The following is a 25,443-nucleotide window of genomic DNA, read 5'->3' as shown; positions in this document are numbered from 1 at the left end:
ATATGGCCCGTTGGCTGCGTGCGTTGTGTTGACAGTTCACTGTCGCATGATGTTTCCTATATTATTCCGGTAGGAAGCTATTTAAGTGGCAACAGCTTCATACTGACGTTTTATCCATTTAAAAAAATACATCGGGATTGTGTATAGACGACCCCTCATCATTCGGAGTGGTTGAGGTATTACTAATAATAGCTATAGAACGTTTTCTTGGCGAATTGTCTGGAGGCTATCTAGCTAGTTACCTTGCTAACAACTAATAATTTACTTAGCAAATGCGCTGTAGCAAAACGTAGCCCGCTATCAGAATGCAAATCAAGGAATGTATCATGTCTGCACCTGGGAAAGCTATCCTCCACGGAGAACACGCTGTCGTGCATGGCAATGTAAGTACAGTAACGTTGGAGTTCAGTATAATCAGTGGACCACCTAGCTAGCGCCTGCCTTATTCCACACTTTGTGTTACAGCCTGAATTCAAAATGTATTCAAAATAATTTCTCCCCCATCTACACACAATACTCCATAACGACAAAGTGAAAACATGTTTAGACATTTTAGCAAATGTATTGAACGAAATAGAGATCTCATTTAAATAAGTATTCACACCCCTGAGTTAATACTTTGTAGAAGCACCTTTACAGCTTTGAGTCGTCTTGAGTATGTCTGTATAAGCTTTGCATATCTGGATATGGAGATTTTCTCCCATTCTTCCTTGCACATTTTCTCAACCTCTTAAGTTAGATGGGGAGTGGCGGTAAACAGCAATCTTCAAGTCTTTCCACATATTTTCAGTGAGATTCAAGTCTGGGCTTTGGCTGGGCCTCTCAAGGATTTACACATTCTTGTTCTGAAGCCATTTCAGCCTTGCTTAGGCTGTGTGCTTGGGGACATTGCCCTGTTGGAATGTACATATTTGCCCCAGTCTAAGGTCGTTTGCACTCAGAAGCAGTTTCTCACCAAGCATTTGCCTGTATTTGGCTCCAGACATTGTACGCTATCCCAGTCCCTAACAAAGAAAAGCATCCCCATAGCATGATGCTGCCACCACCGTGCTTCACGGTAGGGAGGGTATTAGATGGGCTTTGCATTCAGGTCAGAGTTAAATTTGTCTCATCAGACTAAATTACTGAAGAGTTTGACATTAGGTTGCTTCTTGTGTAAATATTTTCCATATTTGTATATATGGAAATATATATATACATATATATATATTGTATATATCTTTTACCTTATGCCCTGTCTTTCACATGCCTTTATGTAAACTCTAGGTGTGCTGTCATGCTTTTTTTTCTCAGGAGTGACTTCTATCTGGCCATTCTCCCATAAAGCCCAGATTGGTGAAGTGCTGTAGAGACTGTTGTCCTTCTATCAGGTTCTCCCATCTCAGCCAAGGAACTCTGTAGTTCTGTCAGAGTGGTCGGGTTCTTGGTCACCTCCCTGATCAAGCTCCTTTTTGCCAGGTTGTTCAGTTTGGTTGGATGGCTAGCTCTAGGCAGAGTCTGGGTAGTGACATTTTTTCAATTTCTCAATGATGCAGAACACTCTAGATATTGTTGTATACCCTTCCCCAGATATGCCTCATCACAATTCTAAGTTGGACCCGTTCCGAAATGGACCTGAAGACAACTAGACCTGGTCGGATCCAGACCCGTTCCGATCTGATTCGAGTGAGGGAAGCAGCAGAATTGTTTTATTTTTTATTAAAGGGAGAGGATTGAGGGAGAGAGAGAGGTGCCGATCTAGTAGGCAGGGAGGGGCCGTACTGTGAGCGAGTGACACTGGGAGGAGGAAGCGAGAGATGAGACAGCAACCAACCAAGCCGACTCGCGCTATAGTAGGCTAATATCTGCCATAGCTAGATTATTTATCACCGTATGATTACGTAGTATCTGTCTTGACTGGATCAAACCGTGAGAAGTTAGCTAGGTAGGCTAACTGAGGCTGGAGTGCATGCACTTTCTAATCCTAGAGTTACAAATAACTCCATTCAGAATAATAACTAGCAGCCTTCCTGTTGGCTCTTGGTAATTGTAGCTTATCCTTCTCCTTTAACTTATAATTTCGTCAATTTAATTCCATCTTCCATTGATTAGATATCTCCAAACTCTTGCAACACACGGAGCGAGGCTCTATGACCATAGCCTATTGCCGCTTTGATGACTCATGGCTTGGCCAACAACAAGCTACACGCTCCAATCTTGTAAAAAGCAAGAGCAGCGGCATAAATTATACCATTTCTCTCTTGCTCTCTACTGCAGCAGTCACGTTCAGATCCTGCCGGACAAGTCAGTCAAAATTACACATACCGTAGACCCGTGACGATCATATCAAATCCAACCCAGACCTGTGAAATTATTTAGAATTCTGGATCCGGATCCGGTCGGGTCCAGGATCGGGTCTCGGGTATTCATATACAGGTGGCTTCGTGAAGAGCTCTACTCTACATCTCGCTGCAGTTGGGTTGCAACGACTGTGGGCGGAGTGTACCTCCGACTACATCGAGTCGCTGTCAGTTGATATGGGGAAACAGTCGGTGGTTGTATTTGATTAACGGTTTATAAAAAAATATATAGATTTCAGCAAACAAAGGCGCAAAGCTACAGAGGACAAATATAGGTAGAATTAATATTTTTTAGAAGTATCGACTGACAACGACTCGACGTAGTCGGAGATACAGTCCACACACTTGTCTACCACTCAACTCCATTGATGTGTTGTAACTACATCGCGGAGTTGAGAAACCCTCAGCTAGCCAGTGAAATAGAATTATTTGTTAGAATGAACAAACACAATTTGAGTCTAAGGGTGTTTTCACACTTGGTCCCTTTGACAGTTTTTGTGAACTCAGTGCTGTTTGCTTACATTTTTGTGCAGTGTGAACACTCCAAAGGGACTCAGACCCCTCAAAAGAGCCCCCGAAGCGAACCGAATGGAGACCATCTGAGTTCGGTTTGCTTTAATTCCTTAGTCCGGTTCCCTTTAAGGCAACGTGAATGCAAAGCTCCCCAGGGTCGCTTGTCATTATTCCCGCACCACACACTAGACTACTGCAACACTGTTTCACCTGCCATAAACCTTTACATTGGTGCCACAAAAGATAGAAGGTGGTGATGTGCAGTTTCGCGTGATGTGCAGCCTTTTCTTCCTATTAATTGAATATCGGTCATTGGTGGAATTATCGGCCAATACCGATATAGCGCTAAAAAGCCAATATCAGCCGATAATATTGATGAACCTATATATTGGTCGGGCTCTATGTAAAAGGACCGATGCGCACCAACGTGAAGTTTCTAGGAGCATGTCAAAGTGGGTGTCAAATAAAAGCTAAGAGTTATTTAAAAAAATAAAATATTAAGGCATTCTTGTCAAACAGTTGGAAAAGGATTCTTAGAAAACATCTACCAGAAAGTCATAAACATAAGAATGTTGAAGACCCCTGTCAAACTAATATCAACACTTATATTTAGTTTAGGATACTTTTTTCTGACACCGCCTAGTATATTGGTCCTGGATGGCAGTTACCATAACAGGTGGTGACGCAACCGGTCAGGATGCTCTCGACCGGTCAGGATGCGCTCGATACTGCAGCTGTAGAACTTTTTGAGGATCTGGGGACCCATGCCAAATCTTTTCAGTCTCCTGAGGGTGATGTGGACACCAAGGAACTTGAAACTCTCAACCCGCTCCACTACAGCCCTGTCGATGTTAATGGGGGCCTGTTCGGCCCTCCTTTTCCTGTAGTCCACGATCAGCTCCTTTGTCTTGTTCACATTGAGGGAGAGGTTGTTGTCCTGGCACCACAATGCCAGGCCTCTGACCTCCTACCTATAGGCTGTCTCATCGTTGTCGGTGATCGGGCCTACCACTGTTGTCATCAGCAAACTTAAGGATGGTGTTGGAGTCGTGTTTGGCCCTGAAGTCGTGGGTGAACAGGGAGTACAGGAGGGACTAAGCATGCACCCCTGAGGGGCCCCGGTGTTGAGGATCAGCGTGGCAGAAGTGTTGTTGCCTACCCTTAACACCTGGGGGCGGCCCGTCAGGAAGTCCGGGATCCAGTTGCAGAGGGAGGTGTTTAGTCCCAGGGTCCTTAGCTTAGTGAGGAGCTTTGTGGGCACTATGGTGTTGAACGCTGAGCTGTAGTCAATGAACAGCATTCTCACATAGGTGTTCCTTTTGTCCAGGTGGGAAAGGTCAGTGTTGAGTGCGATTGAGATTGCGTCATCTGTGGATCTGTTGGGAATTGGAGTGGGTCTAAGGTTTCCGGGATGATGGTGTTGATGTGAGCCATGACCAGCCCAGTGCTACGGGGCGGAAGTCATTTAGGCAGGTTACCTTCGCATTATTTGGCACAGGGACTATGGTGGTCTGCTTGCAACATGTAGTTATTAGACTCGGTCAGGGAGAGATTGAAAAAGTCAGTGAAGACACTTGCCAGTTGGTCCGCGCATGCACTGAGTACACGCCCTGGTAATCCGTCTGGCCCCACGGCCTTGTGAATGTTGACATGTTTAAAGGTCTTGCTCACATCGGCTACGGCGAGCGTGATCACACAGTCATCTGGAACAGCTGGTGCTCTCGTGTGCTTTAGCGTTGCTTGCCTTTAAGCGAGCATAAAAGGTAAGTGTGCATCACTGGGCAGCTCGCGGCTGGGTTTCCCTTCATAGTCCGTAAACCCTGCTACATCCGACGAGCGTCAGAGCCGGTGTAGTATGATTCAATCTTAGTCCTGTATTGACGCTTTGCCTGTTTCATGGTTCGTCTGAGGGCATAGCGGGATTTCTTATAAGCGTCCAGACTAGTGTCCCGCTCCTTGAAAGCCGCCGCTCTAGCCTTTAGCTCGGTGCAGATTATGCCTGTAATCCATGGCTTCTGGTTTGGATATGTACAGTACTAGTCAAAATTTAGGACAAACCTACTCATTCCAGGGTTTAAATGTATTTTTACTATTTTCTACATTGTAGAATATTAGTGTAGACAAACTATGAAATAACACATGGAATTATATAGTAACCAATAGTGTTAAATATATTTTAGGAGATTTTTCAAAGTAGCCACCCTTTGCCTTGATGACAACTTTACACACTCTTGGCATTCTCTAAACCAGCTTCATGAGGTAGTCACCTGGAATGCATTTCAATTAACAGGTATGCCTTGTTAAGTTCATTGTCTCAAACGCATTAAGAAATTCCAATCAGTTGTGTTAGGTTGGGGGTGGTATACAGAAGATAGTCTTTTACCAAATAGGGCTAAGTCCATATTATGTCAAGAACAGCTCAAATAAGCAGAGAAATGACAGTCCATCATTACTTTGACTGACTTTCATGTCTTAATCTGGAAAATGTCAACAACTTTGACAGTTTCTTCAAGTGCATTCGCAAAAACCATCAAGCGCTATGATGAAACTGGCTCTCATGAGGACCGCCACAGGAAAGGAAGACCCAGAGTTACCTCTGCTGCAGAGGATAAATTCATTAGAGTTAACTGTATGCCAGATTGCAGTCCAAATAAATGCTTCACAGAATTCAAGTAACAAGCACATCAACTGTTCAGAGGAGACTGTGTGAATCAGGCCTTCATGGTTTAATTGCTGCAAAGAAACCACTACTAAAGGACACCAATATGAAGAAGAGACTTGCTTTGGCCAAGAAACACGAGCAATGGACATCATCAGACTGGTGGAAATTTGACATTTTCAACCGCTGTGTCTTTGTGAGATGCAGAGTAGGTGAACGGATGATCTCCGCATTAGAGGTCGACCGATGATTTTTCAATGCCGATACCGGTTATTGGAGGACAAAAAAAGCCGATACCGATTAATCGTCCGATTTATAAAAAAAAATAAAAAAAACGTTTTTTAAATACACACACATTTTTGTAATAATGACAATTGCAACAATACTGAATGAACAATGAACACTTATTTTAACTTAATATAATACATAAATACACACACGCACACAGCTCTGAAGTGACAATGATACTGAAGAGTCTGCTTAGGAGACAAATACTCTCAACTGTTTGAATAAAAATAGAGTTTAAGTTACCTGTGATGAATGTTGAAAACAAAAACTTTAATTTCTATATGCAGGAAATCCTATTTTAATAATGGGCATGGTAAGAATTTACAACCAAAGTGCAAGTCATAATTCCCATGACACCTAGCAAAATCTGAAAAGTGGTTCCTTCCTTTATTCCATAGGATATTTTTAGATTCACTTAAAATAAGGTCTGTGTTTCGTGTAGGCTTACATCACCGTGCCAATTTTATAACTGTGTAGATATCCATAGGACAAGGTAACTCTGATCAATATTGGCTAAATATATGCGAAGATAAAAAAAATTGTAGAGTGGATTTATGAAAATATGTTGACAAACGTTACCTTATCCTAGTGAGATTGACACGGGTATCAAAACGTCGAGGCAGTTTAAGCCTGCACGAAACACAGACCTTATTTGAAGTAGATCAAGACATTCTCTATGGAAGACATGAACGGTAAAATAACGAAGGAACCCCTTTCAAATTCAGCCGCAAGTTATTATAGGAATTATAACGCGTCGACTATTTCTCTCTAAACCATATACCTTTGACTAATCCGGAAACTATCACCTCGAAAACAAAATGTTTATTCCGTTCCGTATTTTATCTAGCGAGTGGCATCCATGAGTCTAAATATTCCTGTTACATTGCACAACCTTCAATGTTGTCATAATTACGTAAAGTTCTGGCAAATTAGTTCGCAAAGAGCCAGGCAGCCCAAACTGTTGCATATACCCTGACTCTGCGTGCAATGAACGCAAGAGAAATGACACAATTTCACCTGGTTAATATTGCCTGCTAACCTGGATTTGTTTTAGCTAAATATGCAGGTTTAAAAATATATACTTGTGTATTGATTTTAAGAAAGGCATTGATGTTTATGGTTAAGCACACATTGGAGCAATGACAGTCATTGATTGATTGTTTTTTTATAAGATAAGTTTAATGCTAGCTAGCAACTTACCTTAGCTTACTGCATTCGCTAACAGGCAGGCTCCTCGTGGAGTGCAATGTAATCAATGCAAGATTGGATCCCCTGAGCTGTCGTTCTGCCTCGTTTTTCCTAGGCCGTCATTGAAAATAAGAATGTGTTCTTAACTGACTTGCCTAGTTAAATAAAGATTAAATAAAGGTGTAAAAAAAAATATTTAAATTTTTTTATAAAATTTTTAAAAAATCGGCAAATCGCCGCCCAAAAATACCGATTTCCGATTGTTACGAAAACTTGAAATCGGCCCCGATTAATCGGTCGACCTCTACTCCGCATGTGTATTTCCCACCGTGAAGCATGGAGGAGGTGGTGTGGGGGTGCTTTGCTGGTGACACTGTCAGTGATTTATTTAGAATTCAAGGCACACTTAACCAGCATGGCTACCACAGCATTCTGCTGCGATACGCCATCCCATCTGGTTTGCGCTTAGTGGGACTATCATTTGTTTTTCAACAGGACGATGACCCAACACACCTCCAGGCTGTGTAAGGGCTATTTGACCAAGAAGGAGAGTGATCGAGTGCTGCATTAGATGCCCTGGCCTCCTCAATCCCCCGACCTCAACCTAATGGAGATGGTTTGGGATGAGTCAGACTGCAGAGTGAAGGAAACGTAGCCAATAAGTTCTCAGCATATGTGGCAACTTCTTCAAGACTGTTTTAAAGCATTCCAGGTGAAGCTGGTTGAGAGAATGCCAAGAGTTATTCCAAAGTACAATTCTGGCGGGATTCGTTTTTTTCCAAACTGCCCCCTGTAATTATATATATTTTTCTATAAATTGACAGATGATGAAAGTGTCGCGAAAATATTTGAATTGAGGAAGTGTAATCATAATCATTAGGATATTTTGGCGTTCCGCATTAAAAGACGTCCTAAATTCCCCCCAGCCTTCAGATGTGAGCTAAACAGCGCACTTGCACTTGATATGCATTGTTAGACTATGAATGAGAAAGTGAACTTGTCATTTCCAATTGTTTAGCTCAGTTTTATGCTGCTTTGCAATCTATTAACAGCAAGGGTTGCATTAAATAGGCCCTTTTTTTTATGATGCATTTGGCATGTTCAATTAATTCGTACAAAACGTATAAGCAAAAGCATTCACTGTGACAGTTGATACATGTAGGCCCTTCATACAGTGCATTTGGAAAGTATTGACTCCATTTTTGTTATGTTATTCTAAAATGTATGATTATTTTAATTTTTTACACATAATACCCCATAATGACAAAGCGAAAACAGGTTTAGACATTTTTGCAAGTAAAAAAAATTAAATGAAACACCTTATTTACATAAGTATTCAGACCCTTTGCTATGAGACTCGAAATTGAGTTCCGGTGCATCCTGTTCCCATTGATCATCCCTGAGATGTTTCTACAACTTGATTGGAGTCCACCTGTGGTAATTTCAATTGATTGGACATGATTTGGAAAGGCACACACCTGTCTATATAAGGTCCCACAGTTGACAGTGCATGTCAAAGCAAAAACCAAGCCATGAGGTTGAAGGAATTCTCTGTAGAGCTCCGAGACAGGATTGTGTCGAGGCACAGATCTGGGGAAGGGTACCAACAAAAATTATACCGCATTGAAAAACACTATATATTTTGAATGAAGCTGCAATAGGCTATTCAATTGTATTATTTTCTTACAGTAGTGTATTATCCACAGTAAAACAAAAACTTTACCTCAGGCTACACTGTTTCATTAAGATCTGTCAAAAAAACATCATGCATAGTCACACTGTTACTACTGCCTACACCTTAGCTAGCGAGCTTAGATTTCTACTGCATCAACGGATTTGCAAGAAATAGTAATGTTGTGCTGGGAGCTGTTTCAGACGATCAGGGCTGTCAACTTATTGCTGACTACATTTTGACACCTGAGCCAGAGAGTGTGTCCATCAGCAACTCCAGACAGCACAGACACCGAATCAGACGAGCTCACCGACGTTGAGGCCAAGCCTCTTGAGGAGGCAACCGAGGAAGACCACCCGTTAATGTTGGATCTTTCAATTACGGTGCTTCAGTCGGTCGAGGGGTAATATGTCAGTGATTCTGGACAAGAAATTGAAAAGGTTCGTGAGTTCAGGTGCACTTGCAAGTCCAATGAAGGGATGCCCTGCTATTTGCTTTTTACCCCCGAGGAGATGGTCGAGACGTGACCAGTTTTAATGAGCTCACCAATGGTAAGTGCTTGACATTCAACTATTAGTCAAGTTTAGTTTGCTGTGAGTGAGTAATTTGTACTGTGTGTGTGATGAGACAAATAGACTGACTAGCTAGCTAGCATATTAAAGCCGAGAGAGAGACCTTCAAATATTTGCAGTTACTTATTCGACCTGTGTGTGTGGTGGGTGCTTATATTTGTCCTAAAGACAGGTTACATAAATGCATGAAATGGCCATCAATAACATGATCAAATACCTTCATATCAATACTAGTAAAACTGTGTACTGTTTGTGTGTGTTCACGTATGCATTTGAATGAGTGCAGGTTGTGTAATTATTGATATTTGAAAATGTATTGGCTAGAATAGATGGCGATGACTGAATGTTAAAGAATTATATTGTTATCTTACTTTTCCAGAGGAAAAACAAGTAGCTTTTTCCAAGAACCTCTGCAAGAAAATGTTCAGCTCTAAAAGGAGCAAACAAACAGAAAGGAAACATCAGAGGACATCATATTTCCTTGATGGCAAGCAAATCTGAAGAGAAACATTCAAGTTCCTACACTTAAGTTTTCTTTAGAGTAATACAACTTGATGTTTTCTGTTATTATTGGAGCTGCAACAGTGTTAATGAGGTACTTAAGGAAGAATGAGTAGTAGGCTGTATCATGAATAGAAATAAGAGCTCAGAATACATGGTTCCTTTCAGCACATATTAAAGGCATGTTTTAAATCATATATTTTCTGGTTTCAGAATTTCTACAAATAAGCTGACAGCAGTGATAAAGCAAGGAACATGGTGTGGTTCCGAGGAAGAAGTAGTGTGGTGGTCGTCTCGCCAGCAAACAGGTGCTGCACTTCGAGGACATTCAGCGAATCGTCCACTATGTCAACAACTTCGCCAATGTCCATGCGATGCCGCTGCCAGGATGGATCCCTGGATTTAAAAGGGCAGACATCCGGGTGCTACCGACAATTTCAGACCAAGTCCTCTGTGTGGCACAAGTACAAAATATTGATACATCAACTTGGTGTTTTCCTGAATCTTGATACTTAGAATTGTATCAAACGTTCGTCAGCTCAAGCCAGTGGACCAGCGGCAAAGACTCCTACACACATTGGATCCAAAAAGACTATCAGTCCTTACTCTCTGGGGATGTGTGGACATATTTTCTTTAACATTTCTCATTTTAGTTGCTGCTTAGAGAGACCAGAGCTTACTCTGACACTTTTTAACTCTCATCCCCTCCATCCTCTTCTCTGTTTTAGCTCTTTTCAGATGTAGTTTACTCTGTGCCCGGGGACATGTCAGACTGAAACAATTTGTTTGAGTATAGCCTATACACATTCTGCGACATGTATTTTATAAAGAGATGTTATTTAACGCGCTAATTATTTATCCTACCAAGCCTTCTCCCCGAATGTAATCTGACATGGAAAAAGTAAGGGTCACAACCGTGATACGTGCGAGGACTAGATGGGGATGTGCACGCATTTGTCTGCACATGCATATGCACCACGAACGCGTGCACACCTCATGTAGTCCTCACACATATGTTGTGAACATGTGCAGTATGAGTTTCTCTGTCATACATACTGTGTGTGCGTGTATGTGTGTGAAAATAAGTGAATGTAGCCAATATATATCTTGCTTGTATGTGTACAAACGTGTGTATATATACATGTGATCGTGTATGCATATTTGTGCACAACAACGATGCAGACAGACACTGTCTGTCTAATTAGAGCAAGATGTAATTTTGTGTGTGTAAGAAGAAGAACACGGGCACGTCATGTCAATGGATTTCATGGTTTGGTGATATTCCGCATGTAATAGCACTAATGGATGCTGCATGGGGAGGATGGATCATAATAATGGATAGAACAGAGTGAATGGAATGGCTTTAAACGCACAGAAACCATGTGTTTGATATGATTCCGCTCCAGCCATTACCTCGAGCCCATCCTCCCAAATGAAGGTGCCACCTACCTCCTGTGAATGGCACTTAACTCGCTTGATATTTGGAGTAGAGAGATCATGTTGGTCTCATAAGGAAGCTAACATTCTCCTCTTTCCGGCACTGTATTAAACTCCATGTGTTTTGGGGTCAATGTGACTGATTATGATACAGCAAGTCACTTTACCCTAAATATGCATATTTGGTAGTGAGTGGAAATGCCAAGCTGATGCTTCACATTTATACACTACCAGTCAAAAGTTTTAGAACACCTAGTCATTCAAGGGTTTTTCTTTATTTTACTATTTTCTACATTGTACAATAATAGACGTCAAAACTATGAAATAACACATGGAATCATGTAGTAACCAAAAAGTGTTATACAAATTAAAATATTTTATATTTGCGATTATTCAAATAGCCACCCTTTGCCTTGATGACAGCTTTGCACACACTTGGCATTCTCTCAACCAGCTTCATGGGGTAGTCAAATGGAATGCATCTCAATTAACAGGTATGCCTTAAGTTAATGTGTGGAATTTCAACACATTTTTTGTGTTGTGACACGGTAGGGGTGGTATACAGAAGATATACAGAATAATCCCTATTTGGTAAAAGACCAAGTCCATATTATGGCAAGAACAGCTCAAATAAGCAAAGAGAAACGACAGTTCATCATTAATTTAAGACGTGTTATTTCATAGTGTTGTTGTCTGCACTATTATTCTACAATGTAGAAAAGAGTAAAATATTGAAAAACTTGAATGACTAGGTGTTGTAAAACTTTTGACGTCGTGTACATCCAGTGAAATATCTGTCTCGTTGTTCAATCTGTGGTAGGGATGTGACAGGTACCATTTTTCTGAACGTTTAAACAGCCATTTTGTTCAAGTTTAAACCATAAGAAAAATCCTAAAATGACGTGATTCAGATATGATCCTGCGTTTGACCGCTAGTTGGCAATGCAGTTTAAACTACTGAAGTCCTGGATACCTACCAGACTGCACTCTTACTGCTGTCCCCCACACACTCCGCAACAATGGTAGTTAATGCTGTTTTAGGTTTCCTGCTGTGCGCCTCTCCACCATGTTCTCAGTTGTCAGTACATGGGCTGTGTGATGGCTCGTTTCAGTGATGCATGGCAGCTTGTTAATAGATGTCCAACAATCTGTTGACGCCACGTATGGTGTTTGAGAGCTCGCGCTTTTTACTTGCAGAGCAATCATACAATTTCTCCATCTGGGCTGTCACGTTTTTTTCGGCATCTTCCGTCTGGTTATAGATATGCCATTCGGACATTGAAGCCGTCATCCTCTACCATTGACAATGTCTGCATATCAATTGCAATACTTTCTGTAATCAGTGCTGTGATTTTTCTCACTACGTCCCTTATTGCACTGCTGCCAGCAACGGGTTGGGTCTCATGTTCCCTCCCTTTCAGCGTTGCACCTGTACTGCCACTGTAGCTTAGTTTCACCTCGCAAAGTTAGCAGATTTCACCACCTTCTCATTTAATTCCTCAAAATATTCCCATACAGGATTTTGCTGCTGTCGCTTCACTGTCTCATCCGGACATTTCTCCAACTGTTAATGACGAGCGGAGCGCTTTATTTCCGTGGCAAATAATTTGAAAAATACGTATTTCCTCCTAACGTTATAGCATTGTTGCATTGGGTATTTGTTTGATTCGTTTTTCCCCCCTTTATGATGGTGATCGGGACCTGTTAGTGGTATGCACTGTGATTTTAATTTTATGAAAAAACTAGGTTAGGGATCTTTTCTAAAAGTGAACGATCCCAATTGAATTTAAACGTCACACCCCTAGTACACAGTAGAGCCCACTAGAGTTGAGTACACTACACTATACTGTACTATACTCTACTGAGCTCTTCTGTGCTCTCCAAACGTGTGGAACATATAGACAGACGTCTATGATTGGTTCAGATTTGGTCTGGACCAAACAAATTTGGTGTTTGGTGGCAGAGCTCATTTAAAATAATAGCCAGTGTGTAGGATAATATGCAAAATAAGGATATTGTGTATTTCTGCCTTTGTCTACCTGTTTAGGATAGTCACCATGAAGAGAATGACATTCATAACCATAATTATGCATTTCTGTGCAGTATAGATCAGAAATACATGATGAAATTCTTAACTGCAATTCTGTTCCCGGGTGTAAATCCAGTTCACTTGCTGTAGTTCAATAACCAAAATAGTTTTTGTTCTAAGTCAAGGTGTCGTCATAGCTGACACCTCATTATTTTCTGCAGACATATTTGAATCTTAATTCAGAGCAGATATTTAAGAGTTTTTGTAAAATGGTCACAAAAGATGGTGTCAGATCTCCAGTTTTAATAGTACATGTGCTTTTGAAACATTTTCTGTGTAAATTGTTGAAAGTATCCATTGTGCGTAGAGTTGTATGGTTTGTTCAACTTTGAAAACAATGTTGTTGTTTTTTGGCATAGGTAACATTTTAAGTGAACAACTTGAGTCTCAGTGCAACTCCTTTACCATGGAATTGCCCCCAGGCTAATACAACATCTTTATACACTCATGTATTCATGAGAGTTGTTCATCATATGACCCCCAGTACAGACACAGTCTATTCTGTGTTTGCACTGAAAGAAGATTGGTTGTTGAAATGAAATTGATTTGACTATAACCACAACAACAATTCAGAGGTCTGTTTTTCTCCAACCCCTGCTAGGTGGCTCTGGCTGTGAGTTTGAACCTGCGCACATACCTACGGTTGCAAGCCACATCCACCAGTAAAGTCTGCATCAATCTCCCCAACATCAACACTTTCCTCAGCTGGGATGTGACCGAGTTGAAGCGGCTGCTTCCTGACTCTGGAGGTGAGAGATGCTTTCTGTCTGGAGGATTGAAATGTACTGTAGTGAATTTGAAGGGTAGCCCGAGTGGGATTGGAACCCTGGTCCCTGTGACTCAGTCCAACACCTTAGCCATTACACCAAGAGGCTTAAACCTCCTGACAAGGTAGGTGTTGTACTAAGTTTGCTACACTATCCCCTTGGAAAGTCATATCCTTGTGTCCGTGCTATGGGACATAATGGCCTCCCAGCAGCTCCATTCCACTTCTGACACCAATGCAGCGAATTTGGGAGAGAGCCTGAACTGGACTTGAACCCCAAAACTATTGGCAAAGCTGTAACACAACAGCTCAAAATATATTTGTTGGTTTTCTTTGTTTTATTCTTCTATGGTAATGTTGTCTATTTTTGTAATTCTGCTTACAGCCGAGCTGGGGAATGTGAATGCGCTTGATGCAGAGCTTGTCAGGAGGCTGCGAGACTTGGTTGGTGTATCAAATGGAACTTTGGATACTCGCAGCATGGCCATCTTAGCCTTCCTCTACATCTACCTCTCTGTCTTTGCTGGGTCAGGGTAAGAATTGAAATTGATAGAGCTAATTTATATAGGAGTGTTAACATAGGGTAATTCTAATCTTGACACCCAAGAACCAAACCTCTAATGCCCTAATGAACAATACAGACCCCATGCTAGTGAGGAAGACTTAGGCAGCTGGGAGCTACTCTTTAGAGTAGGCCTAATCGGGGCTGACGCGGGCGGCGCTAGGCTAGCGTGTTTGAGAGAGGAGTGGACGGGCTCTGACAGGACGGACAGCCACTAATTAGAGGCTGGCACTGGGCCCCCGCTGCAGCCTTAACAAGTCTGGATGTGTTTGTCCCTGGGGAGAAGAGCTCCACAATTAGTTTAGAGCACCCGCGTTTCCTGTCTGCCCAAAAGGAGTCTGACTGTCATGGACATTGACAGCGGAGCAAGTCTACTCAGCTCACACCCATGCACATATGCACACCACACTAGTCATTCCCAATGAAAAGTACTGCTGTGCCTCGGTCCTTTGGCCGGTTGGATTAAGATCACAGGAAGTGTGCTTTCTGGATATTTTTGCTGTATGAGCTGTTGCTAAGTGTGAAGTTTTTGTGTGAGATGGGTGCCCAAAAGCCTCTTACAAACAGTAGTAGGTACAAACAATAGCCCCGTTTTAAAGTGATTTCATGGAAAGTGTTTATTTATTGTATTTTTTTCACCCAAATTATATATTATATACTTTTATATACTTATATATAATTATATACTTTTCCACCTAGCCTAGTCTTAATAAATCATACTATTGTCCTATTCCTAGATATAAGCACATCTAAGCTGAGAATGAGAATTTGGTTCATGGTTCTTGCTCCATCTCAGGGAGTTACCCAGCCTGACTGTGTCTGTGTGGTCAGAGTTGCCAACTGGAGTGGGTCTGGGGTCAAGTGCTGCCTACTCTGTGTGCCTGGCTGCAGCTCTGCTCTCTGCCAGTGGGACCATCCCTTCTCCACTGAGTGACCAGGAAAGCACAGCCAGGTAATGACCGCACAACAAATTGTCTACTAGATCTAATAACATTGCAATATTTAAATTGTTGTTTACTGGAACAATGTAAGCCATATTTGTCTTAGTCTGCATGTACTGTAGTTTTATGTAGAGTACTTGCACCACTAGCACAGTCAGACAATGCACAGTCAGACAATGCACAGTCAGACAATGCACGGGTCTCTCACCGTAACTTACGTACGTCCTAATATATATACCTGCCCACAATGTGAATGATTTACTTCCGTTTGGCCGCAGTTTCTCCAGCATTTGTAATTCATTTGTAGTTTTAGGGTTATGAAAACGTATGTCCTAATATATACATCTGCCCACAATGTGAATGATTTACTTCCGTTTGGCCGCAGTTTCTCCAGCATTTGTAATTCATTTGTATGGGTAGGGCTCACCACAAGCACAGAGTGAGGAACAGCAGGGCAATGCTGATTGGGCTTGAATGCCCAGTGTACATTTTCATTGTAATCATCTCTACTATATTTCATCATGTTTCAATAGGTGGGGTGAGGTGGAGATGGAGCTGATCAACAGGTGGGCGTTTCAGGGGGAGAGGATCATCCATGGGAACCCGTCAGGGGTGGACAACGCCGTGGGGACATGGGGTAAGACCCGGATCCCTCTGCCTTGTGCACGCAACACCACAGACACCATTACACCACACAGCTTTGTATTGTGATGTATGATACCATGAACTGTGTATGTGGACAGTACAACGGAATGATATGATACAATCTGGCAACATTTGTCGTCTGCACAACTCACAGTATTGTAGGGTTTTATCTTGTTGTAGGATCTCTGTGAGAAGGCAGATGTTATTTATGCGGATGTTACAGTAAACGGAGAGGAAATGAGCTGCACTATTCCTTTGTGTGTTGCGGTCAGAAAATGTATGCTCCATTGTGTTCTTTAGTTTCATCCGATGCCCATTTCTTTCACTTTGTTTTGACTCTTTTAGGTGGCATATTGAGATACCATTCTGGGAAAATAACACCCTTAAGCAGGTACTGAACAGTGTTTTGCTTAACAAATCACCTTTCCATGAATATGCTCGCTGGGCCTAATTTACATTGACAGATTTACAGACTGTGATAGCAGACATCATTTTAAAGTAGTCTACTGGGTTGGGAAGGGATCCCAGAATGTCATCCAGGTCAGTGGGAGGTGGATCAGCCAATGAATTATACACTTGAGCGAACATTCCAGCACGGCAGGTGGAATTTAAATCCCCCAAGTGAAGTTGAAATTGACTACTTTAGAATGAAGACGGCGTAGCCCATGCTGTCACAAAAGTGATCAATGGAAAAGATAGGCGATGCTCCCTCTGTGGACTCTACTGTTGCCACTCGTATGAGGGAAACCATAACAGTAGCAACACCTGGACAAATACAGGTGGATCATATGGTATTATATTGCTAACCTGCCTTTTTTATTTTCCCATTTGCAGGGTCCCGATGTTAAGGATCCTACTCACAAACACCAAGGTCCCTCGCAGCACCAAGGTACTTGTTGCTGGAGTGAAGGACAAAATGAACAAGGTACTAAATGGCTGCCATCTCGTCTCCCCTGTGTTCACCTCCCCAGACCTGTAATTAGTGTAATCGCCCGTGCTTTCATTTGTATGGGAAAGGCACTCTGGGGCATGGCATTGAGTGCCTTTGGGTCATTCCGTGTCATTTCCATCACTTTCTGACTGCACAACTTTTAGATTTCAACAAAACCTTCCATACATGTACATGTTTGTCCGTGGTAGAAGTGGTCAGAAAGTGACATTTTGGACCTGAATGCCAAAACATTCAGGAGATAGAGGTGCTCAAACTTGACCCATTTTGCGTAAACCACCCTACCATGTCTTCATCACTGAAAAAGATAAATGTTTGAGTTTGATATAATCTGAACGCTTACAAACAGGGTTGTCAAAAGTATTTTTAGTACTTTTTAAAATTAATTATCTAAATGTTATTTTTTATTTTTTTATGTTCATACAGTATCTGTTGTAGCTTAGACACAATTGTACATAATCAAATGTGTTTGTGTTGTGCCCACCATTGGTTGAGACAGCATGCTCTTGAATACAGGGTGTGTGTCATGTTTTGGCTGATTAATGAACAAAAAAATTCAATACAATTTACATTTCTACTTTCAAAATGGTTGGAAAGATGGCGTCCATCTTTCTGTTAGTAATTGAAATGGAAATACATCCCGTTCTATGAATTCTGTTTCTATTACTGCAATGACCCCCCCCCCTGTATTCAAGATAATGCCGTGTCTCAATTTATGACAACACACATACATTTTAAATTTTAAACAAGTATCTAGAAATTCAAAAATTATTTGACAACCCTTTTTGTAAGCTCAATCTCCTGAATGTTGTGGCAGTCAAAAAGTCACTTTCTGACCACTTCTAACATGGGCAAACATGTTTGGAAGGTTTTGTTGAAATTTAAGGGGGTGCAGTCAGAAAGGGATTGAATTCATATGGAATGGCCAGTTCATAAAACATGGAGATGAAGCACTCAGCTAGCACCCCTGTGTGGCGTTGCCTTGACGACACCCACAGGGGTGAGCACTTCTGTTCTGTTAGATCGACATAGGTGGTGTTACTGGCAGTGTTATGATTGGGGGGGAAAGAGCAATGTTTTTCAATCAGCACTGAGTGACTGGCTTTTTGTGCTGCTGCTGTACAGTATCTGACTGTTTAAATGATTATGACCACTAGATGAGATATGGGTATTTGCTGCTTTAGTCTGCACTGTTGACTTCCTTTAGTATATTTAGTGTTGTTCAATTCCTTTACATTCAATTCCCAATTATTTGTAAAAAGTATTAATTCTATGTTTATTTGCTGTTCTCCCCCAGTTTCCCTCTATTATAAACCCTGTACTGGAATCTGTGAATGCAGTCTCCTGCACCTGCGAGCAGACCTTATCAGAGATGACCAACGACACCCCCACACCAGAGCACTACAATATCCTGGAGGTACTGTATGGAAATGCATGCACACGTTGCCTATGGACAGTGTGTTCTGGTGCTGCAGACACACTACCAGTGTGACACAGCGTAGGAATGATTCCCTTCCTCTTACACACGGTAAAGACTACAGCTGCATGAAAAGACAAAATAGTATTTTCATGCAACAACAACCACAACAAAAAAGCTGAAATAAAAATGACAGCTGCTATTATGTCTACCATAGGAACTCATTGACATCAACCAGCACCACCTGAACGTGATGGGTGTAGGACACCCGGCCCTAGACACCCTGTGCCGGGTCACCTTGACCAGAGGGCTACACAGCAAGCTGACTGGTGCCGGCGGAGGTGGCTGTGGTATCACCCTGCTTAGACCAGGTACTGTAGCTCGCTATCTACTTACCTCCCTATCTGGCTTACAGTAATCAAGTGTGTGGGGGGGGGGGGTGTGTCTGTCCCTATTTGTTCTTACACTGCATCGCCATCATCTTTGGTCCTCACCTTCATTTTGGGTTAGAGAGTTACCATTTGCTATTTGTAATGAATCCTTTTAAAAGTGAGAGATCTGTGAAATGACGTCTGTATGCGTATTGTATGGCGTTACTTCAGTAGATTTGGCTCCATTGTATTGATTGGACGGAGAGCCAAAAGATGTGAGGGTGGGGGGGTTCTTTCCTGCTGGAATTATTGTATGTCCTGGAAATCTCTACCTTAGTCATCCTTATCTTCTTCCTCGTTTGAGGGAAAAGCTCTGTAGTCTCAAACCGACGGCGTAGAGAAGTAGGGATATGTCAGTACACCAAGAGAGTGACAAACAGGATCCTATCTTCCACAAAAACAAAACAGGCAGAGAACCTGTCTGAATCCACTGCCTTCTTTGTTTATGCCTGCAGCCTGTAACACGTTGAATTTTAAATCAGCTAAATATCTCCTAAATATATCCCCAACTGATGTCGATTTGCTTTGTTGTACTAGCAAGCAAGTGTTGCAAATTTTTGTGGTTTGAAGCTATTTTCCAAAAAGTTTACTTAAGTGTCTGTTTTCCCTCCCAGTGCTCTCAGATCAGCTTTGGGCTTAAAGGCTTTGATTTGAGGTAGAGCAGGGAAGAGCATGCAGTAAAGTAACCTGCTATCCTCCTGCCTTGTTCAAATCCACCATTGTCTGGTGACGTGCTAAATATGTATCATTTCTTTGCTGATGAGCATTGTAATGTTTTTTCCTCCACATAGATGTACTTTAGCTTACGGTTGGCTCTTCAGCTAAGTAAATACTACTATTACTAATAATACGGTATATGCTTTTCATCCAAATCGACAAGTGAGAGCATAATTTATTTTGTATATTTGACCCCTAACGGGAATTGAACCCACAACCCTGGCGTTGCTAGTGCCACTCAATTTCCAACTTATGGCGGTCATACACTACACGGTTTCGCCACGTTTTTGCTGTCCCAGGCTAATTTTCATGATCGGGGTGAAATCCTATGAACTTGGGCTAGTATCTGTACGTCAGGACTTGTGTAGTTTGAGCGGATCAAGGACTCAACAATGATGGCTGTTCCATTCACCAGACTCCTGTTGGTTGTGCATCTTGTAGTATGAGCATTGCTACGACGCAATTAGACAAGGACTACTTCTAATAGCCAATGAGCACTGAGCATGTGAGACCAAAACAATGATGGTTAACACGGAACCCAAACCGGCTGCGTGCGTGTGCCATCGTGCATAAATGTATTTTGTCCCCCCACACCAAACGCGACCACGACACACAGGTTAAAATATGAAAACAAACTCTGAACCAATTACATTAATTTGGGGACATGTTCGAAAAGCATTAAACATTTATGGCAATTTGTCCTATTTAGCTAGCTTGCTGTTGCTAGCTAATTTGTCCTGGGATATTTTTTTATTTATTTATTTTATTTTACCGTTATTTTACCAGGTAAGTTGACTGAGAACACGTTCTCATTTGCAGCAACGACCTGGGGAATAGTTACAGGGGAGAGGAGGGGGATGAATGAGCCAATTGTAAACTGGGGATTATTAGGTGACCGTGATGGTTGAGGGCCAGATTGGGAATTTAGCCAGGACACCGGGGTTAACACCCCTACTCTTACGATAAGTGCCATGGGATCTTTAATGACCTCAGAGAGTCAGGACACCCGTTTAACGTCCCATCCGAAAGACGGCACCCTACACAGAGCAGTGTCCCCAATCACTGCCCTGGGGCATTGGGATCTTTGTTTAGACCAGAGGAAAGAGTGCCTCCTACTGGCCCTCCAACACCACTTCCAGCAGCACCTGGTCTCCCATCCAGGGACTGACCAGGACCAACCCTGCTTAGCTTCAGAAGCAAGCCAGCAGTGGTATGCAGGGTGGTATGCTGCTGGCAGTCCCTGATATAAACATTGAGTTGTTATTTTACCTGAAATGCACAAGGTTCTCTACTCCACCAATTAATCCACACATAAAACGGTCAACCGAATTGTTTCTAGTCAAATCAAATTTATTTATATAGCCCTTCGTACATCAGCTGATATCTCAAAGTGCTGTACAGAAACCCAGCCTAAAACCCCAAACAGCAAGCAATGCAGGTGTAGAAGCACGGTGGCTAGGAAAAACTCCCTAGAAAGGCCGAAACCTAGGAAGAAACCTAGAGAGGAACCAGGCTATGAGGGGTGGCCAGTCCTCTTCTGGCTGTGCCGGGTGGAGATTATAACAGAACATGGCCAAGATGTTCAAATGTTCATAAATGACCAGCATGGTCAAATAATAATAATCACAGTAGTTGTCGAGGGTGCAGCAAGTCAGCACCTCAGGAGTAAATGTCAGTTGGCTTTTCATAGCCGATCATTAAGAGTATCTCTACCGCTCCTGCGGTCTCTAGAGAGTTGAAAACAGCAGGTCTGGGACAGGTAGCACGTCCGGTGAACAGGTCAGGGTTCCATAGCCGCAGGCAGAACAGTTGAAACTGGAGCAGCAGCACGGCCAGGTGGACTGGGGACAGCAAGGAGTCATCATGCCAGGTAGTCCTGAGGCATGGTCCTAGGGCTCAGGTCCTCCGAGAGAGAGAAAGAAATAGAGAATTAGAGAGAGCATACTTAAATTCACACAGGACACCGGATAAGACAGGAGAAGTACTCCATATATAACAAACTGACCCTAGTCATCTCTGATCCTTCCAGGCTTTTTCTTCTCTTGACTTTATATTGCGATTGGCAACTTTCATAAATTAGGTGCATTACCGCCACCGACCTATTTCGTCTTTCAGTCACCCACGTGGGTATAACCAATGAGGAGATGGCACGTGGGTACCTACTTCTATAAACCAATGGGGAGAAGGGAGAGGCAGGACTTGCAGCGCGATCTGCGTCAGAAATAGAACTGACTTCTATTTTAGCCCTTGGCAACGCAGACACTCGTTGGCACAATAATTGAATAATATAGATTTCGGAATGTATTTTGCAACACTCGTGCACGCGACGCGAGCGGTGTAGTCAGCCTGTAAGAGGAAAGCAACAACACGCAGGTTGTCACTAGTTACTACAGCCACAAAGTCAAAATTGGCTATATCGTATATAGACGTTATGTAAACAAACATTTTGTTTTTTGGTCTTCATTTAACCCAGTTTAAGCAAGAGATATGTTCATGGGCTCCATCTCAATCCACCACATCCGCCGATATCGCCTTCTGCATCTGAGGTGAAAGGTAGCAGAGCTAGAGGGGTGTTTGTTAGATCAGTGGTCTTCTCACGAAAGCGTCTGTAGCGTCCGAACGATTTGGGCTACACACTATTATGACCCCTCTGTGGAAAGCTGAGACTCTCACGAACATGGTGATCTCCCTAGGATGCCCACAAGACTCATCTGAAGGTCCCTGGTGCCAGTTAAAAAAAAATTATGGAAGTATATATGGAGATAGTTTAGTGCCTAAAATAAAGGGCTAAATACATGTAAAAAAAAATATATATATATATAATAGTTTCCTGATCTTTCTTATATGTCTCAGATATAGGACAGACACTTCAGAACAAAATTCCTTTAGATTTTTTTTATGGGGACTATCTATTGTTCCGTGTAGTGAATCTGTTATTCAATGCGTTTGTATGGGCTAATAGCAGTAAGGCCAAATTCAATGTTTCATCCAATCATTTTTTTCTATACTTTTTTGATACCTTAAGGATCCTTGGTATGACCATCTGTAAACAACTCCACATGTTAATTTATGCTCCCCTGGCTTAGACAGGATTTAGACTCTAGACTGAGGGTTAAGGTTAGGCATAATGTTAGCAGAGCGGTTAGGTTTAAAATCATATTTTAAGAAGATCCATTTTTGAACTAGAAGGGGGTTAGCCAGAATTATGATAGATTGGTGGAGCTGTGGATAAAATGCGGCTGTCTTTTCAACATTAAACTTTTTCACCTCCAATTCCCTCTGTAAAATATAGGTAATATTGTCCACGTCTGCCGAACCATTTGCAGGTCTATATTCTACATGTCTGTTTTTGATGTTACAGCACATAATAACTTATAAAGCAGATCGCTGTTTGCGTTTTTTTCCTATGACAACTGAAAAACGCAGGGCAGGATCAACCAGGGGATCATTGTGTAATGTGAGCACCTACGTTCTGGGATTGAGGATGGACGGAATGAAAGATTTGGGACAAGGGAATCGGGAAATGTGAGCACGTCCAAGTAGTGAAGATTTTACAAGTCATGTAGCGTATGACCAGCATTAGACACCCATGACCGCAGATATCCTGAGGCGTTCAGGTTAAATTCCCTCAAGGTCAGTTTCTCAAAGCCCTGGTCATGCAAACATTTCCTTTGCTGCATGACGAGAGGCTCTCCGCACTTTCCTTTCGGGAATAGCTCCCTTATTTGACACATTCACACCCTAAGTGTTTTTTTTTTTTACCCCTAGCCTGTTTTACACATCTTTTTAATCCAGTTATTTGTTTTGTCCCATTTATTTGGCACCGCTGGTGTGCGCCCTTCTGCTGTTTGCTGGAGAGGGATTTGTGAGCAGCTCTCACAGCGGCCATCAGACTCCCAGCACAGAGCTCTAGGGTGCATCCAGGGCATAGGGTGCCAATTGTGTAGCAGCCAAAGTCATTCTCAGAGACGAATTAGGTTAAAACCTACGCAGATGTAAACTAATCCTCTTGCACAGTAGGCACGAACGGAGGGGCAAACACTGTCGAGTTGTGTGTTTTGAATGTAGCTCACTGTATGTGATTGTGTTTTTCTTTGTGATTTCCTCTGGTAGAAACGGAGTGCTCGGTGGTCCAGAACACGATCCAGGACTTGAGAGACTGTGGCTATGACTGCTGGGAGACCAGTATAGGTGCAGCAGGCGTGCAGCAGCACTCTCCCCTCGCCGTCAAAGAGGAGGCCCTGGAGGTTTTAGCACGCTACTGAGACCCACTGGCCATGGGTCTGCCCTTCCTATGGGTGAACAGGTGACGCTTTGCTCCATTCATTTGGCCTACCAAGTCTTCTATTGTTAAGGCCTGACAACTACCAACAGAAGAGTTGGCTACAGCACAATACAGCATGGGACATGCATAAATGCTAATAGCGCTTCTCTAACGACCAACCGTCAAGACAGAATCTTTGTTTCAGGGGAGGACAATTGCTAATCACCCACTCATCGTATATTTTTCTGCCATTTCATGAGGTCATGGAACTAAGATTGTAGGGGCACTAGGCAGGTGATCACACCTCCCTTTGAAACAAGTGGTGTTCTGGTTTTCAGTATTTGGTATGCACTGTAGCCCTCCCTATCCCCTGGCTTGAAATGATTGTTTACTAATGTGGATTTAAACTGTTTTAGGTTTAGCATGAGCTTACCATGACACTTCAAAAGAAGATGCTGCAAAAAAGCAAGATTAACCCAGTGCATAGCAGTGTGTCTAGGTGCTGGTTTTGGCAGGAACAGCTAGTATTTAAAAACGAGTCAAAAATGTATTGAAAAAAGACAACCTTGACTCCAGTGTATATTTGTTTTTCTTTTTAATATTAGCATTGCATCAAACTAAAAAGTTGGTCACCTGATTATTATTTTTTTTAATTAAGTTTGCAGTTTACGCTTGTTTTTGAATATCAATACCTTGGTTGACTTGTTCTTCGTTTTAAATGAGGGTGCGGTGAGCCATTTGTCATATAGATGGCAGCAAAATGTAAGAATTAACTAACCTCTCATAACTGACATGAGCAAATCATAGCGAAGAGATTGTCGTTCAGTTTTTGCTTCAGGTGTTAATACAATGCAAAAGCAGATGCATTCCTAGGTATACAAACCTTTTAAAACTGAAAATAAAATGTGCATCATTTTCTGTGTCACATAAGGGTAATTGTTTTCTCAAGGTCCAAAGCAAAAATGTAATTCCTCCATATTTTTGGTGGCAAGAGACCATCTTTTGAAGACAGCCCCTCAAGCTCTTCTTTCCAAGAGATGAGTATGAACTTGAAAATGACAGCATTTCTCTGATTTCTTTGGTCATCAAATATGTCTGACACATCACGCCACAGACCAAGAATTGCAAGGCCTTTAAAAATAACTATTGGTAGGTAGGCCACCTCTCTGCCTCCGCCTTTCACATTGGTGTTCACGGTTGTAACATACACTCAGTGGCCAGTTTATTAGGTACTCCACTCGGTTCACGAAAATGGTTCGCTCCTACAGACAGTGAGTCACGTGTGGCCGTGGCTTGCTATATAAAGTAGGCAGACAGGCATCGAGACATTCAGTTACTGTTCGATTGAATGTTAGAATGGGAAAAATGAGTGACCTAAGCGACTCTGAGCATGGTATGATAATCGGTGCCAGTCGCACCAGTTCCAGTATCTAAGAAATGGCCGGCCTCCTGGGCTTTTCATGCACGACAGTGTCTAGGGTTTACCGAGAATG

General features: G+C 42.2%; 1 protein-coding gene across 2 annotated transcripts; it reads left to right on the top strand.

Annotated features, from left to right (window-relative positions):
- The first annotated feature begins 6 nt into the window (after positions 1-6).
- Positions 7-24,865, top strand: LOC139545732 (mevalonate kinase-like). 2 transcript variants are annotated; one of them, XM_071353814.1, is made up of 10 exons: positions 8-383; positions 13,860-14,007; positions 14,410-14,557; positions 15,383-15,538; positions 16,061-16,164; positions 16,518-16,563; positions 17,007-17,097; positions 18,419-18,538; positions 18,756-18,909; positions 23,800-24,865. In XM_071353814.1, exons 1-10 carry the CDS (start codon positions 306-308, stop codon positions 23,949-23,951), a joined length of 1,197 nt encoding a protein of 398 aa, XP_071209915.1. In that variant the 5' UTR covers positions 8-305; the 3' UTR covers positions 23,952-24,865. The 2 variants fall into 2 exon arrangements, with proteins under 2 accessions (XP_071209916.1, XP_071209915.1); XM_071353815.1 differs by lacking the exon at positions 23,800-24,865 and having other exon boundaries at positions 7-383; positions 18,419-18,649; positions 18,756-18,891.
- Positions 24,866-25,443: the final 578 nt, after the last annotated feature.

This window comes from Salvelinus alpinus, chromosome 19 (genome assembly GCF_045679555.1).
Source record: "Salvelinus alpinus chromosome 19, SLU_Salpinus.1, whole genome shotgun sequence".
Lineage (NCBI taxonomy): Eukaryota > Metazoa > Chordata > Actinopteri > Salmoniformes > Salmonidae > Salvelinus > Salvelinus alpinus.
This window is presented reverse-complemented; position numbering and strand designations above follow the sequence as displayed.

Excerpts from the sequence above, each read along its gene's own strand:
- LOC139545732 (XM_071353814.1), top strand. The coding sequence starts at position 306 with ATGCAAATCAAGGAATGTATCATGTCTGCACCTGGGAAAGCTATCCTC. Across the intron at positions 14,008-14,409 it reads GCTGCTTCCTGACTCTGGAG|CCGAGCTGGGGAATGTGAAT; the intron begins GTGAGAGATGCT and ends TTCTGCTTACAG. Across the intron at positions 15,539-16,060 it reads GACCAGGAAAGCACAGCCAG|GTGGGGTGAGGTGGAGATGG; the intron begins GTAATGACCGCA and ends ATGTTTCAATAG.